The sequence below is a fragment of the Crinia signifera genome, chromosome 9 (assembly GCF_055691185.1).
Source record: "Crinia signifera chromosome 9, ASM5569118v1, whole genome shotgun sequence".
Classification (NCBI taxonomy): Eukaryota; Metazoa; Chordata; class Amphibia; order Anura; family Myobatrachidae; genus Crinia; species Crinia signifera.
Genome location: NC_139225.1, coordinates 130,934,615 through 130,950,796, shown reverse-complemented (window position 1 = coordinate 130,950,796; position 16,182 = coordinate 130,934,615). Strand labels below are relative to the sequence as shown.

Below are 16,182 nucleotides of genomic sequence, written 5' to 3'. Positions count from 1 at the left end.
CATCGGGTTTCAAGGAGGCGTTCTGATGCAATGCATGCTGGCCTGGGACCCGCAATGCATCACTGGGACCGGGTGCAGAAGGCCAGATAACAGATTCCAACTACCCGCCGGGACCGCGGCTGACAGCGCCGAGAAGAAGGGCTGAGGAGCTGCCTGAAAACTCAAGAAAATCGGTACATCGGTACACTTTGATTTAGCCGGTACAGACTGTTAAAAACCAGTACTGTACCGGCTAAATCGGTACAGTTGGAGGGTATGTTACTGTGTGGCAGAAAATTGCAACAAAGTGATTCAGTCTCACATCAATGTTGAACTGCTACTTGTAGTGAGAACACATAAGCAGCAAGACACAAGTGACAAACCACAACTCCAGAGTGCATTGCCAACAGGGGCCTAAGATGAAACACTTCTACAAATAGTGAGATATACAGTAACACATGAAGTGTAATCATTATAGCAACGCTGTATAAAATTAATCTTTATTGAAACAAATACAGGTAAATAGTAGCTAACCTTTATCACATAGAACATTAATAATATATAGGTACAAACTGTAGTGTACTACCTGCCCACCACCTAATTTTTAATACTCCCCTTTCTTGTCTTCTATATGTATCTTTTTGGTTTTATATTTCATGGATTTAAATCATTCTAATAAAAGTAATTTTTTATTATTTAGGTGCACCACATACAGGACAGCTTTCCTCTCTTTTGGTAACTCTTTATGTAGATTTTTGTCCAGTGGTAGCACACCCCCACTATAGGAAGATTTATTCAGATATACAGCAAGAATTTGGGGGTCCTCACCTCTGACTTCTCCGAGTCTTGTGCAATTGGCACCACCTCTGTCAAGCTCCAGAGATGGGCAACCAAGGTCCCCGGGCAGATGCTCCTGGTCATGAAACGTGGTCAGGTAGACCCTGCTTCCCAGGGAGAGCTCTGGGTTCCCTCAAGACCATGAAAATGCATTTTGCCCTTTGAGTGCATTCATTTAAAATACATATAAATTATTTTGTACTCTGCACCAGGTATTTACACAGAGTATCACTGCAGCCTGGTATCTGCTTGGCCAGCTCAGTGCTGCTCTTACCTTTAAATAAAGTTTAACCCCTTCACCTTCATTGCAGACATTAGTCACATGATGGGAAATGCATGTATGTGTGTGTAAGTGTGTGTGTGTGTGTGTGTGTGAGTGGGGTGGGGGGGTGGGGGGGTGGGGGTGCTAGGATGGGACTGGGCCCTAGCCACACTACTGTACTGTTTCTGAATCTGAATATGGTTGACTGATGGATAATGTCTAGCTTTTTTGGCTTCTCAAGATTTCAATTTAAACCTATGCATCCAATGATTGCAATCATCCCTTCTAACTCTTGCCTACCCTCCCAAAATGGCCAGGAGGCTACACAACATCGTATTCCCTGCATTGCCCTAGTCTTCCACGACCACCTCTCCGCAGGGACCAAATTACATGATTCATGTCATTTTAGCCCAACCCCCCACTGCAATCCTGGGCATTGCATTATGGGAGGTATGACCAAGATGATGCAATCTCATTGCCCTTGCCCCAATACAGTACCCGGTCTTGCCCCTAATACAGTACTTTCATTATAAGCTCAGCCCAGTCTTGCCCCTTTTGCATCATGACTCTTCCTTTCACATTAGAAGATTATTCTAGCCACCTCTTTCTCAGTCTTTCCTTTATGTTACCAACATTTCACTTTTCAAATGCTAACATTAACCATACTCTGCTTCTTTTTCAAGCATGAACATGTTAAAGAATAAGTATAAGTTTATCATACTGTGGATTGGGTCCCAGGTTTATAAAATGGTTTTTTTGTTATACCAATCCCCAAAAGCTAGAGTTTTAGTTAACGGATAAATGTCCGATCCGATTCCGCTTTTTAGGGGCACTCGTCAAGGGTGTCCCCTCTCACCTCTGTTATTTGCAATCGCCATAGAGCCAATAGCTTGTAAATTACGCTCGATTTTGGGATTAGTGGGTGAAAGGCAAATGCTGCATAGTAATATTATTTCGTTATATGCGGACGATTTAATGGTTGGAATGACTGATCACCCCAACCAGTTGCCTGTGTTTATTGATAGTATACAGGATTTAGGCTCTTACTCTGGTTTGACCATAAACTATGGTAAATCACAATTCTTAGTCACCAAGATAGCTAATGATAGTAGTTCAGGTTGTAACTTTTGTCTCCCGCTGGTTAAAAAGTTTAAATATCTGGGAATAGTTGTATCAGAGAACCCAGTGGAATATGTTAAACATAACTTAGTTCCCACCATAGAGGAAGTTAGAACAAGATGTAAAAACTGGCAGAGACTCCCACTAACTCTTATAGGCCGGGTTAATTTAGTAAAAATGGTGATTCTGCCCAAGCTTTTATATATACTCGTGCACTCTCCTATTCTAATTAAAGAAGAGGCGTTCCGTAGAATTATATCATGTGATCTCATCCTTTGTATGGAGGAATAAAACTCCTTTGAATTAAAATGTCTCTCTTGTGTAGAGAACGTAATAATGGAGGTCTTGCCATGCCCAATTTCAAAATGTATTACTATGCAGCCCAAATGGTTCATTTGGTGACATGGTTTAACGATGATGAATATTCTGAGGAATTGGTAAGGTATGTTGGTAGCATATTTCCTAGACATTCTCCTTTACAGGCTATTCTAAAACAGGGGGGTACCATAATCTGCCCCCGTTTATCAAACAACTTCGATTTATATGGCGATGGGCTAGCAGTATTGACCCTGACACATATATCTTTTCCATGCCCCCGTTTACCAGGTTAAATTCAAGTTAGGGTGGGAGAATATGGGGGCATTACGGAGTCAGTTCCATCGGGCAAATCTTTAATGGTAATGAGTTGAAGTACTTTTCTCAACTGCAAACTGAATTTGCACTTCCTAAGTGCATGTTTTACAGATTGTTGCAGTTGAGGAGTGCTATAACACAACAAAATCGGTTAACACAAATCCTTCTGGCAGAGTCCCCTCTGAAAAAATATATCAAAATGTTGGGCAAGAGTAAACATCTATCAAAGTGTTATAAATATCTTATGACAAATATTCCAAGTGATGATATGGAGGGGCTCGTGCATAAGTGGTTGATTAACATTCCAGAGATAACCGCTGAGAACTGGAGATTGGCCCTAGATGCGACTGGCGACTAACTCTTTAAGAATTCAGCAGATTCAATTAAACATCTTATATCAAACCTACCTAACACCTGACAAGATCTGTAGATTTTCACAGGGCAACAATAGTCGATGCCCAAAGTGTCAAACACCAGGGTGTGACTTTTGGCATTTAATATGGGAATGTTGTGTCTTGCAGAAGTTCTGGAAAGAGATAGGAGAAGTGCTAGTGGATATTGGACTGGCAATTCAAAACCTTTCCCCCCTGTCGGCGATTCTTGGGGTGTGGCCCAGCGATATCCCAACAGGATTTAGGCAGCTTTTGATAAATCTTTGTGCCATTGCTAAAGTTGTTATTGCCCGCTGCTGGATGGCTAAAAAAGGCCCAAATACTCAGGAATGGATTGCCTTGGTTAACACTAATATGGCACACGAGAAGTATGTGCATTTTTCTAGGAATTCTATTGATACGTTTTTTGCTATATGGGAGAAGTGGTACTATTTTAAATATAATATTACCAATATTACCAATAATAACTTGAATCTTTACTTAAATTTTTTTTTGGAAATTATAGCAAGGTTGCTGCAACATTTTACTGTGTCTCGTTGATCCCACATATTGATTATGACTTGTAACATGTTAAATTTGCACTTGGAATCTGCTCTTGAACTTGTATTTATTCCTATATTCGTTCCTAGTCCTGCTGAAGGCAACACAACCTTTTTCGGTCAAGTGCACCTTGAATTAATGTCTAGTTGAAAAAAGATTGACAAAACACTTAATGGTTGCTTGCTTGTTTATATTTATAGTGTTTGTAATAGTTGTATTAATGCCTTAAACGTTACTGTCCGTATCACTGTGCACTTTGTGATAAGTTTGTACAACACTATTTTTCTCTTTTTTTTTGGCACTGGTCAGAATAATACGTTTATCTGAATATGCATGTGTCTAATTTATCACAATAAGGTTTTTGCAACACTTTAAGGCACTTTGGTTGTATATTCATATGCAATATGTTAAGAATGCACAGGAAACAGCACTTGACTTTGTGGTTATTCTTTATTCAATTTAGTTTTGACTATTAAAAAAAAATTCTTTTTTGTGTTTTTTTTTTTTCTCTTCTCGCTCTCCTTCCTAGAAAAATGCCCGCGTTCTTTACGTGACAGCCTACTTGTATCTAAAATCTGATCGGTTTTGAGAAAAGAAGTGATCTATTTGACCTGAACTTTGTTAATATCGAAATACATCAATTATTATGCACTAGTTACATCTAATGTATGTCATGTTTGTTGTGTATGTGTAAAATTTGGAAACTTTTCAATAAAGAATATATATATATAAAAAAAAAAGTTTATCATACTGTATGTCTGAACCCGACAATACAATTAAAAGATTTTTTTCATCTATTTAACTAATTTTACAATATTTTAATGTTTATAATGTAACTATCATAATATCATACTTGCGTACTCTCCTGGAAGTCGCGGGAGGCTCAAGTTTTTTAAGGAGCCCCCCCACGACCACGGAAGAGCAGGATTATCTCCCAAATACTAGTGAAGCAGGCAGGATCAAGAGATAACCACAGAAATTTTGGGGTTTACGGGAAGGTGTAGGGTTCAAATGATTCTATCTATCTAATATTTTCTATGTAGGTTATGTCATATATTTGTTTTTTTACCCTGATTACAATACAAATTTACTATTTGATTCATCCATTTTACAATAATAAAAAAAAAAAAAAAAAAATCTGTTCCTATGCTGGATCAGAGCATCCCATTGTTCACATCTTTAATGTAACAATAAGTGCTCATAAAACTTGGTGTATCATCAACATGCTGAGACCATCATCAGCGAGGGACAACCAACATCTTATAAGCATAAGGTCTGGAAGCATTGGTCTTGGGTTCTGGTGTTATTTCGATGTCTGATGTGTTCACTGTGGGCTTCAATGTGAACATTTGCAGTATAGTGGTGATAAAGAGGAAGAGTTCCATACGGGCCAGACCCTCTCCTGCACACGTCCGCTTTCCTGGGGGGGGGGGGGGGGGGGGAGAAAAAAAAGTACTGTTTACTGTGACAAATTGAAGCTACTTAGACACATACTGTATCTTACATTATTTATATGAATGGCATATTTTTGATAAATATTAAGTTGGGCAGCACAGAGTGTATGGTGCAACGGTTGGCAATACAGCCTCACAGCACGGATGTCATGCCACAGCCGGAGACACATGTATATTGGTCTCTGTGCCCAGTGCATTACCACCCAACTAGTCATCCACCCAAATTGGGGTCCCTGCCTCCACGGCACCCAAGGCCAGGGACTGAAGCCTGGGCTATCCCCAGTACCCCTGGGCGGTGGGTACCGAGATAAGTGCAATCAAGTATAAAAGTAATATTTAACTTTATGTCTTACATGTGTAATTACATGTCCCAGCAATACCCCCCCCCCCCCCCCCCCCCGCAAACTGTCACTTGAAGAATCACAAGTACCAGCAATTGGGGAATTAAAGGGCCCGCTAGTACCTGTAGTTCCAAATTAAATATTACAATAAAGACACACAAACACCATGAAACTAAAACTAAACTAAAAGTTTATTTAACATACATGCACACCAACATACAAACATATATACTGTACAGTATACTCACCTAATTTCCTACTTCACCCTGCAGTCCTCACCTCGAATAGTAATACATAGGGTTACATATACCTATTATTAACACTACTAAAAATACCCAAAGTTGGGGTATCGGCTCGGATCACGTTGGGTGATCAAGAGTCAGGTTTTCCATTGAATTTGGTACTCATATTAAAAAAAAAAAATGTTGGTTTGTATTTCGTGTACATGTATATTTCCGGTGCCATTTCAATTAGAAGAGTACATGCTTAGGTGGGCAAAATCATTGTTGGACTGGGGCATGAAGGGCACTCCAGGGAAATGCACTGGTAGAGGCCCATGTTTAGGGGTGCATCCAGTCTCCTGAGGGGGTGTGGCAAGCTACCACAAAAGGTTACCTAACCATTAGAGAGTGCCTGGTCTGGTCCTTTGATAAAACCTAAAGTAAGTGCAGATAGTGCATGCATGATCATATACCAGATTAATAACAACAATGCACTGTAGAAGATACACCATAGTCCTGTGCAGCATTATGTTTTCAAAAACATAATTCACATAATCTTCCCTAGTTAGTTAGTTAGTTAGTTAGTTAGTAACTACAGTGTAACATGTGTGTACCTGTGGAAAATGGCATGAATGCATCATTCTTCTTAAAACCACCCTTCCCATCAAGAAAGTGTCCAGGATCAAACTTGTCTGGATTCTTGAAATGTTTGGGATCTTTCAGGACGGAGGTCAGGACTGGAACCACAAAGGATTTCTGAAATTACATTTAGACCATGACATGGGTTAGAAGATGTAAGTGTGTGGCATGAGGGAGCATGTGAAGAGCTCAGACTAAGGAAAATAAGAACAATGAGTAAAAAAAAAATAGATAAATAGATAATCAATACAAATCTTACTTGCCTACTTATATTTTCCCCTTCGTCCAGCAGGGGACACTGCAGTCTGGTACACTATTGGGGATAGAGCTGGTGTACTGAGGAGTCTGCACTTCTAAAGTTTTACAGTGGCTGGCTCCTCCCCCCTCTATCCCCACCCAGGCCCCAGTCTTAGAAAAAGTGTCCGAGGAGTCGGTCTCCTGGGCAATAGCTCCTGAGGGAGCTTAGGGTTTATTTTACCTTTTCACTTTTATTTAACCTAGTTTTACACAGTAGTGACCAGGCAGACCTGCATGAGGGTCTGCCTGTGCCGAGGACGCCTGGAGAGGACTGGTCGTCACCGCTTGCGGTGCACCTCCAGTATCCTAGCCACCGGAGCTTGCTCCGGGGACCCGTCGCAGCTGCTTGCCGGCTCACCACCCCGCACTCCAGGACCAACGTGAGTAAACGCCGGGGCACACAGCTAGGAGGGAGCACCTTCAGAGCTGGCTACTGCCAGTCTCTGCGACCTGCATTTTAAAATTTAAAGCAACGCCATTGAAGACGCACGGCGGAGGGGCGTGGCCTAATTTCCCTCAGTCCTTCTCGCTGATGCTGAGGCCCGGTGCCCAGTGACGTCAGAGGGGGTGGAGCCAGCCTTCTTTCTCTCTCTGCTGATGTCGCCATCTTGAGCACACGCAGCTGCGGAAGCTCCGTCCATCCAAAGTTCAGGCCTGGGCTTCTCTAGCTTCCTGCACTTTCTCTACACCGCACCCTCCGACACTACAGTGTACTGTGAGTTGTTGCAGGGGTTTTTTGGGCTGCACTTATTACCAATTGGGGGACTTTTGCTGTGGCTTCTCTCCCCCTGTAGGTTCTGTGTGGAGTTGGTGTGCAGTTGGTGTGCAGTACCTGTTGTGTGTCTGCGTGTGTGGCGCTTCTATTGTAACATTATGGCAGGAAAGGCTGCAGCTTCAAAGGCTGCATTAAAATTGTGTGTTTGCAAACAGTGCAAAGATCAATACACCCAGCACATCAAGGGTGTTTCTCTGTGTGCCAAGTGTTATGGGGAAATAGAGGCCCCTGTGGTTGTACACCCACAATCTCCTGCCCCCCGACCCCGGCTGGGGCAGGGGACCCCTTGCAGACTGTCCTGGCGGATTTGGCAGCAGAGCTGGCAGTGTCTTGCAGGGACAGCGAAGTACTTCAGGTGCAAGTCTCTAATTTAGCAGCAGCTGAGCCAGCATGGGCTCATACACTCATACAGTCTGTTAATGATTTAGCTCAGTCTGTTACAGGGCATTCTGCCTCTTCCTAACCATCTGCTGTGAAAAGAACCATTTCCTCTGTGCTGGTCACAGACCCTGACTTAGATGATCCCGATCTAGAAGAGGGGGGATTTGTGTCTCCTTTGCAACAGGCTATTTCCCAGGGGGTTTATGGCTTGATAAGAGCGGTCAAATCCACCTTGAATATAGCAGAGGATATTGTCCCGGAGCGGGTCTCCATTTTTGAAAGAGTAGTTGGACAACCTTTGGTGTTTCCTGACTCTGAAGAGTTGGATAGGCCGTTATTGGCGGCCTGGAAATCTCCAGATACAGTAGGAAGTTTCAACTGTCTAAAAGGTTGAAGACACTTTATCCTTTTGCACCTGAGTCAAGGAGTAAATGGGAGAACACTCCTCCCCCAGATGTTTTAGTGTCACGCCTATCAAAACGTACCACCCTTCCAGTACCGGGGGCGGTTTCTCTTAAGGAAGCTCAAGACAGGAGATTGGAGTCTACCCTTAAGTGCATTTACAGCACAGCAGGGGTCCTCTTACGACCGGCCTTAGCCTCTTCATGGGTGGCCCGGGCTATGGAAAAGTGGGCGGAAGAACTGTCCCTAGGTCTCCAACAGAACACTCCTAAAGAGGAATTGGTGCCCTTAGCGGCATCCTATATGGGTGAGGCAGCTGCTAACATTTCTGAACTGGGGGCAAGAGCCTCCGCTTACGCTGTCTTGGCCAGGTTCATGGTGTGGTTGCGCTCCTGGCAGGCTGAAGCTGAGATCAAGAAGGCTGTGGAGGGCCTTCCCTATACTGGGGACTTGTTGTTTGGCGTGGAATTAGATAAGCTTATCTCCCAGGCCATGGGGGGTAAGTCCACCTTTTTGCCATCTTCCGCCCCAGTCCCAAAGAGACAGTTCTCAGGTCCCTCCTTTCGTTCCTTTCGAGGGTCCTTTTCCTATATGGGAAGATCTAGAGGAGCTTTCTCCTCCTTCCGTGGTCGCAGGGGTGGTAGAGCCGCCGCCGCAGCTCAACCCATTGCCAGAAAGCAGGACGACCACTGAAAAGGTGGTGGCATGACGGTCTTCCTGCTCACTTGTGGGACCCCAAAGTGGGCACTCACCTTCTGAGCTTTTCAGAACAGTGGGCACTCGTGCACAAGGACTCTTGGGTTCTGAAAATCATCAGAAGGGGTTACCAACTGGAATTTTCTCATTCTCCTTCAGAAAGGTTTTTTACAACAGGACTTCTGCCAAAACAAGAGTCCAGCACAGCTCTGTGCGCGGCCGTTCAAAAACTCTTGGAGGCGGGGGTCATTCTGCCATTTCCGGTGGGACAGAGAGGACAGGGATATTACTCCAGCCTTTTTGTTGTACCAAAGCCAGATGGGACAGTCAGGCTCATTCTGAATTTGAAGTATCTAAACGAGTATGTTGTATACAACAAATTCAAAATGGAGTCCATTCAGACAGTGATTGCAGGCCTACAAACAAATGAGTTTCTCCTGTCATTGGACATAAAAGACGCCTGCCTGCATGTTCCCATTTGGGAGTCCCACCAAAGGTTTCTCCGGTTTGCGGTAAGACACCAACATTTTCAATTTAGGGCCCTTCTCTTGGCTCTTGGCCTGTCCTCAGCGCCAAGAGTCTTTACCAAAATCATAGCCTGCATGGTGTCTGCTCTCCGCCTCCAAGGGGTCATCATAGTACCCTATTTGGATGACTTGCTCCTAAAGGCCCCATCCAGAGAAAAGTTGCAGCAGGATCCTCTCTTGACTAGCCAGTTCCTTCTGAAGATGGGGTGGATTATCAACTTCCCGAAATCTCAGCTTCTCCCTTCTCAAAGATTGGTCTTCCTCTGACTGGTTTCGACATGAGGCTGGATGGATTTGCTTGCATCTGTACAAGGTTGTGACCTTGCAAGGAGTTGTAAGACAGGTTCTTCAACCTCCAAGGGTTTCAGCCAGTGGCGTAGCTATAGCTCCGCAGCCCCCGCGGTGGCGGGGAGGTGCAGAGGACCTGTGGGCGCCGGGGGTCTGCGGGGCTATAGCTACCACTTACCCGCTGCTGTCCGGCCGCATCTGCCTGTCACGGTCCTGTATCTCCCGGCGCCGGCTCCTGCTGCTATAATGAAAACGGACTCTTAGAAAATGGCTGCCCCCATACTGCAGACAGTTTTCTGTCTGCAGTATGGGGGCAGCCATTTTCTAAGAGTCCGTTTTGAAAACGGACTCTAAGAAATGACTGCCCCCATACTGCAGACAGTTTTCTGTCTGCAGTATGGGGGCAGCCATTTTCTAAGAGTCCGTTTTGAAAACGGACTCTAAGAAAATGACTGCCCCCATACTGCAGACAGTTTTCTGTCTGCAGTATGGGGGCAGCCATTTTCTAAGAGTCCGTTTTCATTATAGCAGCAGAAGCCGGCGCCGGGAGAGACGGGACCTTGACAGGCAGATGCAGCTGGGCAGGTACGTCGAAGGGAGGGAGGGGGCCGAGGGGAGGGGGGCGCTGAAAAAGATGCGGCGGGGGGGGCGACAATTAGGTAGTTACGCCACTGGTTTCAGCCCACCTGTGCACTCATCTTCTAGGCCTCATGGTCGCTGCTTTCGAGGTGATTCGTTTCGGGCCTTTCCATACATGCTCTTTTCAGTGGTGTCTACTCGGGCAGTGGTCGGGGTCCCACCACACCATACACAAGAAGATTGTCCTATCCAGGGAGGCTCGCCAGTCCCTTCAGTGGTAGCTGTGCACACAAAACCTCCTTCAGAGCAGGAGTTTCAAAGTGTGTACATGGACCATTTTAACAACAGACGCCAGCCTTCGGGGCTGGAAAGCAGTGACGGAAGGTCAGGTGTTCCAAGGATTGTGGTCCCTACAGGAAACGCATCTCCCAATCAACATTCTGGAGTTGAGGGCTATTCGGCTTGCTCTACTTTTTAGTAGGAAAGGCTGTGCGTGTCCAATTGGACAATGCAGGGAAGTCAGACCTATCCTAGAATGGGCGGAGGCTCATTCGGAAAAAATTTCTGCCATCTTTATACTAGGGGTGGACAACTGGGAGGCCGACTTTCTAAGTCGACAGGACTTCCACCACGGGGAATGGGCTCTTCATCCGGAGGTCTTCCAAAACTGGTTCACAAATGGGGGAAGCCTCAGATAGACTTGATGGCGTCCAGGCTGAACAACCAGGTACCTCTTTATTGCTCCAGGTCCAGGGATCCAGATGCAGTGGCGGTGGATGCCCTCTCAATCCGGTGGGACTTTTCACTGGCCTACCTGTTCGCACTGTTCCCTCTGATTCCGAAGGTGAAAAGAGGGTCAGGTGTGATCCTAATTGCTCTGGATTGGCCAAGGAGAGCCTGGTTTTCAGATCTCCGCATTCTCCTTGCAGCTCCTCCTTTTCGACATCCACTCCGTCCAGATCTCCTGCTACAAGGTCCAGTCGCTTACCCCAACTTATATAAAAAGTAATTTATACTCCTAACATAAGCGACACACTAAATGGACACACTAAATAATATATATACGGAGAATACTTTCCTCCTATAGTTTTTCCAGTAGTTGATTCTCAATAGGTTCCGACTTCTCCCAGTCTTTTGCTCAGGGTTTCAAATTGATGTCAGAAAAAACAAGAGAAAAACAAACAAATATGTAGGGTGGTATTTATCCAATCCAAATATTTCATATACGTAGGTCAACACAGGCGTACCAGGACTCACTATTGCAAATATTTATAAAAGCATATAACGGTTTCTTTAAAAGATGGGGTGGCGTACCCTTACTCACGGTAGAATAGGAGACTTCACACCTATAGCAGTTTATTATTTAGTGTGTCCATAAAGGGAGCGCTTATGTTAGGAGTATAAATTACTTTTTATATACATTGTCTTTTGGGGATTAAGGGTAATATCCCCCTACTCTATACAGACGACCCCTCTTTATTAGCGCAAAAAGAGTCTTCTAATTTTTGTATCCAGCTTACCCCAACTTGCCTTGGCTGCGTTTGACGGCCTGGCTGTTGAGGCTGACCTGCGGTGATCCCTAATATGATGAGTGCATGAAAAAAATTGTCACATCAAAACATTATCACTGCATCTGGCGGGCCTATGTCAAGTGGTGTGAATCTAAAAAATGTCCAAAGGCGGTCTTCAGTCTCCCCCGTTTGTTGGATTTTCTGCGGGTGGGCCTTGCAGCTGGACTCCGATTGGGATCTCTTAAAGTTCAAGTTTCTGCACTCTCAGTCTTCTTCCACAGAAGGCTTGCATTGATCCCAGAGGTTCAGACGTTCCTGAAGGCAGTCTTGCGCCTTCAGCCTCCTTTTGTTCCTCCTGCGGAACCTTGGGACCTGTTGTTGGTGCTGCGTTTTCTTCAGTCCAATGTGTTTGAGCCTCTGCAGTCGGCAGAAATGAAGTTCCTCACTTGGAAGACTATCATGCTTTTGGCCCTGGCCTCCGCACGCAGGGTCTCATGTCATGTCGGGCCCCTTTTCTAGTATTTCATATGGATAGGGCGGAGTTAATGACGAATAAGGATTTTCTTCCTAAGGTGGTTACCAAGACTAATGTCAACCAGCCCATTGTGGTGCCGGCTTTCACAGAGGGATCCAGTTCTTTGGACGTGGTTCGTGCATTGCAGGTTTATGTATCCAGGACTGAGTCAATTAAAAAATCAGACTGATTGTTTGTGTTGTACGGAGCAGAGAAAAGTGGTTGGCCAGCGTCAAAACAGTCTTTGGCGCGTTGGCTCTGTTTCACTATTCGTGAGGCATATGGTCATGCTCAAAAGCGTCCCCCCTCTGGGATTTCGGCTCATTCCACTAGATCAGTTAATACCTCTTGGGCAATTTCTAGAGGTATTTCTATTTCTCAAATTTGTAGAGCGGCCACTTGGTCCGGCTCCAATACTTTTCTGCGATTTTATAAGTTTGCCACCTCTGCGGCTTTGTTTGGCAGGGCAGTTCTGCAGGAGTCCCTCCGCTCTCCCCCCGGGAGTAAATGCTTTGGTATGGTCCCCAATAGTCTACCAGACTGCAGTGTCCCCTGCTGGACGAAGGGGAAAAGAGGAATTTGGTACTTACCGATAATTCTCTTTCTCCGAGTCAGCAGGGGACACTGCACGCCCACCCAGCGTCTGTTCTCCTGCCATGTTGTTCATAAAAGTTCAAGTTATGTGTGATGTTTTATGTTGAGGTTATGCATGTGTCTAACCAATTGTTATCCTTCTCCCTCTACTAATGCCTGTCTCTCTCCTCTCAGACACAGTTTTTCTAAGACTGGGGTCTGGGTGGGGATAGAGGGGGGGAGGAACCAGCCACTGTAAAACTTTAGAAGTGCAGACTCCTCAGTACACCAGCTCTATCCCCAATAGTGTACCAGACTGCAGTGTCCCCTGCTGACTCTGAGAAAGAGAATTATCGGTAAGTACCAAATTCCTCTTTTCTTCTCTATGGGAGAAGCCCAGAAAGGAGACTCTTGGTTGCATTTTGGGGGGACAGGGACAAAACTCGGCATCATCAACCCCACCCCCATTACAGTAAATGCAGAGGGGACAAGGCTAGAAGGACACAGTTTGAATACGTTTAGCCCCACCCCTTCCACATAGACTCACGGATGCTGGCATTTGACTGGCTGAGAAGGAGGGCATGGGAGAATTGCGTGGGTGGGAGGGTCAGAGGGCATGCAGGAAATTTTCCCAACCTTCCGGGGAATGGGATGCAATTTTCAGGGGCCTCCTCGTCATTCTGGGAGGGAAGTCAAGTACAATACAAATATTTTATCTAATTGTTCAGCCGTTCCGTATTGCCGTCTCTGATAAGAATACCTTTGGAATATGATATCCCCTGAAGGTTGTGTCTTTGCTGGCTGCATGCATCAGTCCTGTAGGAATAATATCAGCAAATCTCTGGATCTCATGTATAACAGCGTCTGTGTATGGCATCTTACTCCTGTCCTCCACTGATGGGCAGCGATCTCTGCCTATTACATTGTCTATTTCCTGATGGATCTTCTCTGAAAATTACAGAAATGATATTCACAGTAATAAACACAGGGTTGCCTACTTTTTAAATCTCCTCTCCAGGAGAACCCTGGAGTTGAGACTGTCAGCAGCACTTCTGGGGGTTTGTCTTGATATTGAAGTCATGAAGACCTGCCCCCAATAGGGCAAATCCCACAATTTGTGGGTCTTTTGAAGAGGGGGCGGGGCTAAATGGCACAATATGCATATTAAGCCCCTCCCCCTGAAAGCCGCAAATCGCAGTAATTTAAAACTGCGGTGGGGGGAGGTGGGTGCGGTGGTATCCGGGAGGGTTGCCCTCCTTTCCGGGGGTCAGGAGGGGAGCCCAATGTTAGGGAGCCTCCCAGCCAGTCCGGGAGGGTAGGCCACCCTGAATAAACAAGACATGCTGCTCATTATAATTAAAGAGAACAGATGAGAAACAGAAACTGTATTATGAAAAACATAGGGCTAGCATTTGTTTGTCAAACTGTACATTGTACATTAAAGTAAAAAAGCAAATTCTTTATAAGCCCATACGATGCTCTGCAGGGAACTAGGGAGTAAACAATATCCTAGCATTGGAACTAGGGCTTACTGTATCCTGTGCTAACATACAGTATGAGGTGATATTCAGTGGCGTCACTAGGGTTGGTGTCACCCGGTGTAGTAACTCATGGTGTCGCCCCCCCCCCACACACACACACACACACATACACACACCTCTCCATGAACCCCCTCCTTTATCACAGCACAAGGAAATCTTAGTAATGTTTTTGTACGAGTCTCTTGTGTAACTTGTAACTTAAAATTCCTGTACTGTATATCAAATAAGGTAATTTCTAAGTAACTTGTCTCCCAGTACAAAAAGTTAAAAATGTACCACCACCCCCATAGACATTTAAAAAAAAATTAAAAAAATGTGTGCTGTAGGCGTGCATTCCAAAAAGGGTGTGCAGCCTTAATGCAAGGGACATGGTCCCTTATTCTGGTTCACTAGCAAAGGCAAATTCAAGTGGACAAAACCATGCTGCACTGCAGGGGTGGCAGATGTAACTTGTGCAGAGAGAAATAGATTTGGGTGAGTAATTTTGTTTCTATGCAGGGAGAATACCAACTGCTTTAATTTTACACTGCAATATAAGATTAGATCTCACTTTGAAGTAAAACCCCACCCAAATCTAATTCTCTCTGCACATATCACATCTACCCCACCTGCAGTACACATGGATGTGCCCATTTGAGAAGGTATTTGCCTTTGCGAGTGAACCAGAAGAAGGTCCATAATACCCCCATGGTGCTGCTTATACTGTACATAATGCCCCTGTGGTGCCATTTATTTCTATAATGCCCCCATGGTGACACTTATACATATAATGCCCCATGTTGCTGCTTATACATAATATTCCCAGCATAGGCGTGTGCAGCACATTTTATTAGGGGGTGCACTCTCAAAGAAGTGTGTATAGCACCACCTATTGGGCGTGTCTAACATGGCCCATTGGTTGTGTCAAACACCACCAATCAGGCGTGTCTACCATCATCTATTGGCTCTCGCTACAATATAAAACATCTCTCACCTGCACCATAATCTCCTGCCTATTTCAGTTTTAATCTAATTATACTGTGTAATAGTACATAATTGATTGATGGGCGCTTGTTTTAATGGAATACAGTTATAAAAAGCAAGGTAAAAGGTATTGCTGGTATTGCTAGCAGCAGGGAAGTGTTCATAAGGGTGGGCACAGCATTAGGGGTCCCTGTGCACCCCTAACACTCAATGTGTGCATGCCTATGGTCCCCAGTAGGACTAACTGCTTGGGCTGCCTCCATATCAGCTGGCAGTCTCAGAAGGTAGAAGAGCAGAGTGACTTATTCCTGGCAGCAGTGCATGGAAGTGGACAGTGGCTGCGGAGGTGGTTGCATGTGCGGACGGCAGCAGAGGGTTGGGGGTGTGCGGGTGCAGGCATTGGTGGGCAGGAGGGGGGGTTGTGGTTGGAGACATCAACGCACAGGGTTGTAAAGCAGGGGAGGGATGCAGACATGGCTGGCCAAGGTGAGTGGATGCTGCTGGCAGGGTTGTGCAGATGCGGTCAGTGGAGGTGAGTAGATGCTGAGAACAGGTTTTGCTGACTGAAGTGGGGCGCACACCCCTACTGACATCACTGCCAGCACCCCTATATTACCCACAGTAAGTGTCCCCTGCCCCCGTATTAACCAAAGTGGCCTCGCCGTCTCCTTCCGGTCCTCTTCTCCAGCTTTCTGCTCGATTCGCATGTGGTGAGGTG

The 16,182-nt window shown here is 45.3% G+C and overlaps 1 protein-coding gene across 1 annotated transcript in view; it reads right to left on the bottom strand.

Moving 5' to 3' along the window:
* Positions 1-458: 458 nt before the first annotated feature.
* The window catches only part of LOC146036041 (cytochrome P450 2A4-like), a 72,951-nt gene continuing 57,227 nt past the window's right edge, over positions 459-16,182 (bottom strand). Inside the window, exons 7-9 of the mRNA XM_083159808.1 lie at positions 13,721-13,908; positions 6,393-6,534; positions 459-5,182 (exon numbers count right to left, since the gene is read on the bottom strand). Coding sequence (XP_083015934.1) covers positions 5,001-5,182; positions 6,393-6,534; positions 13,721-13,908 — 512 coding nt within the window. The 3' untranslated portion in view covers positions 459-5,000. The remainder of the gene's footprint in view (positions 5,183-6,392; positions 6,535-13,720; positions 13,909-16,182) is intronic.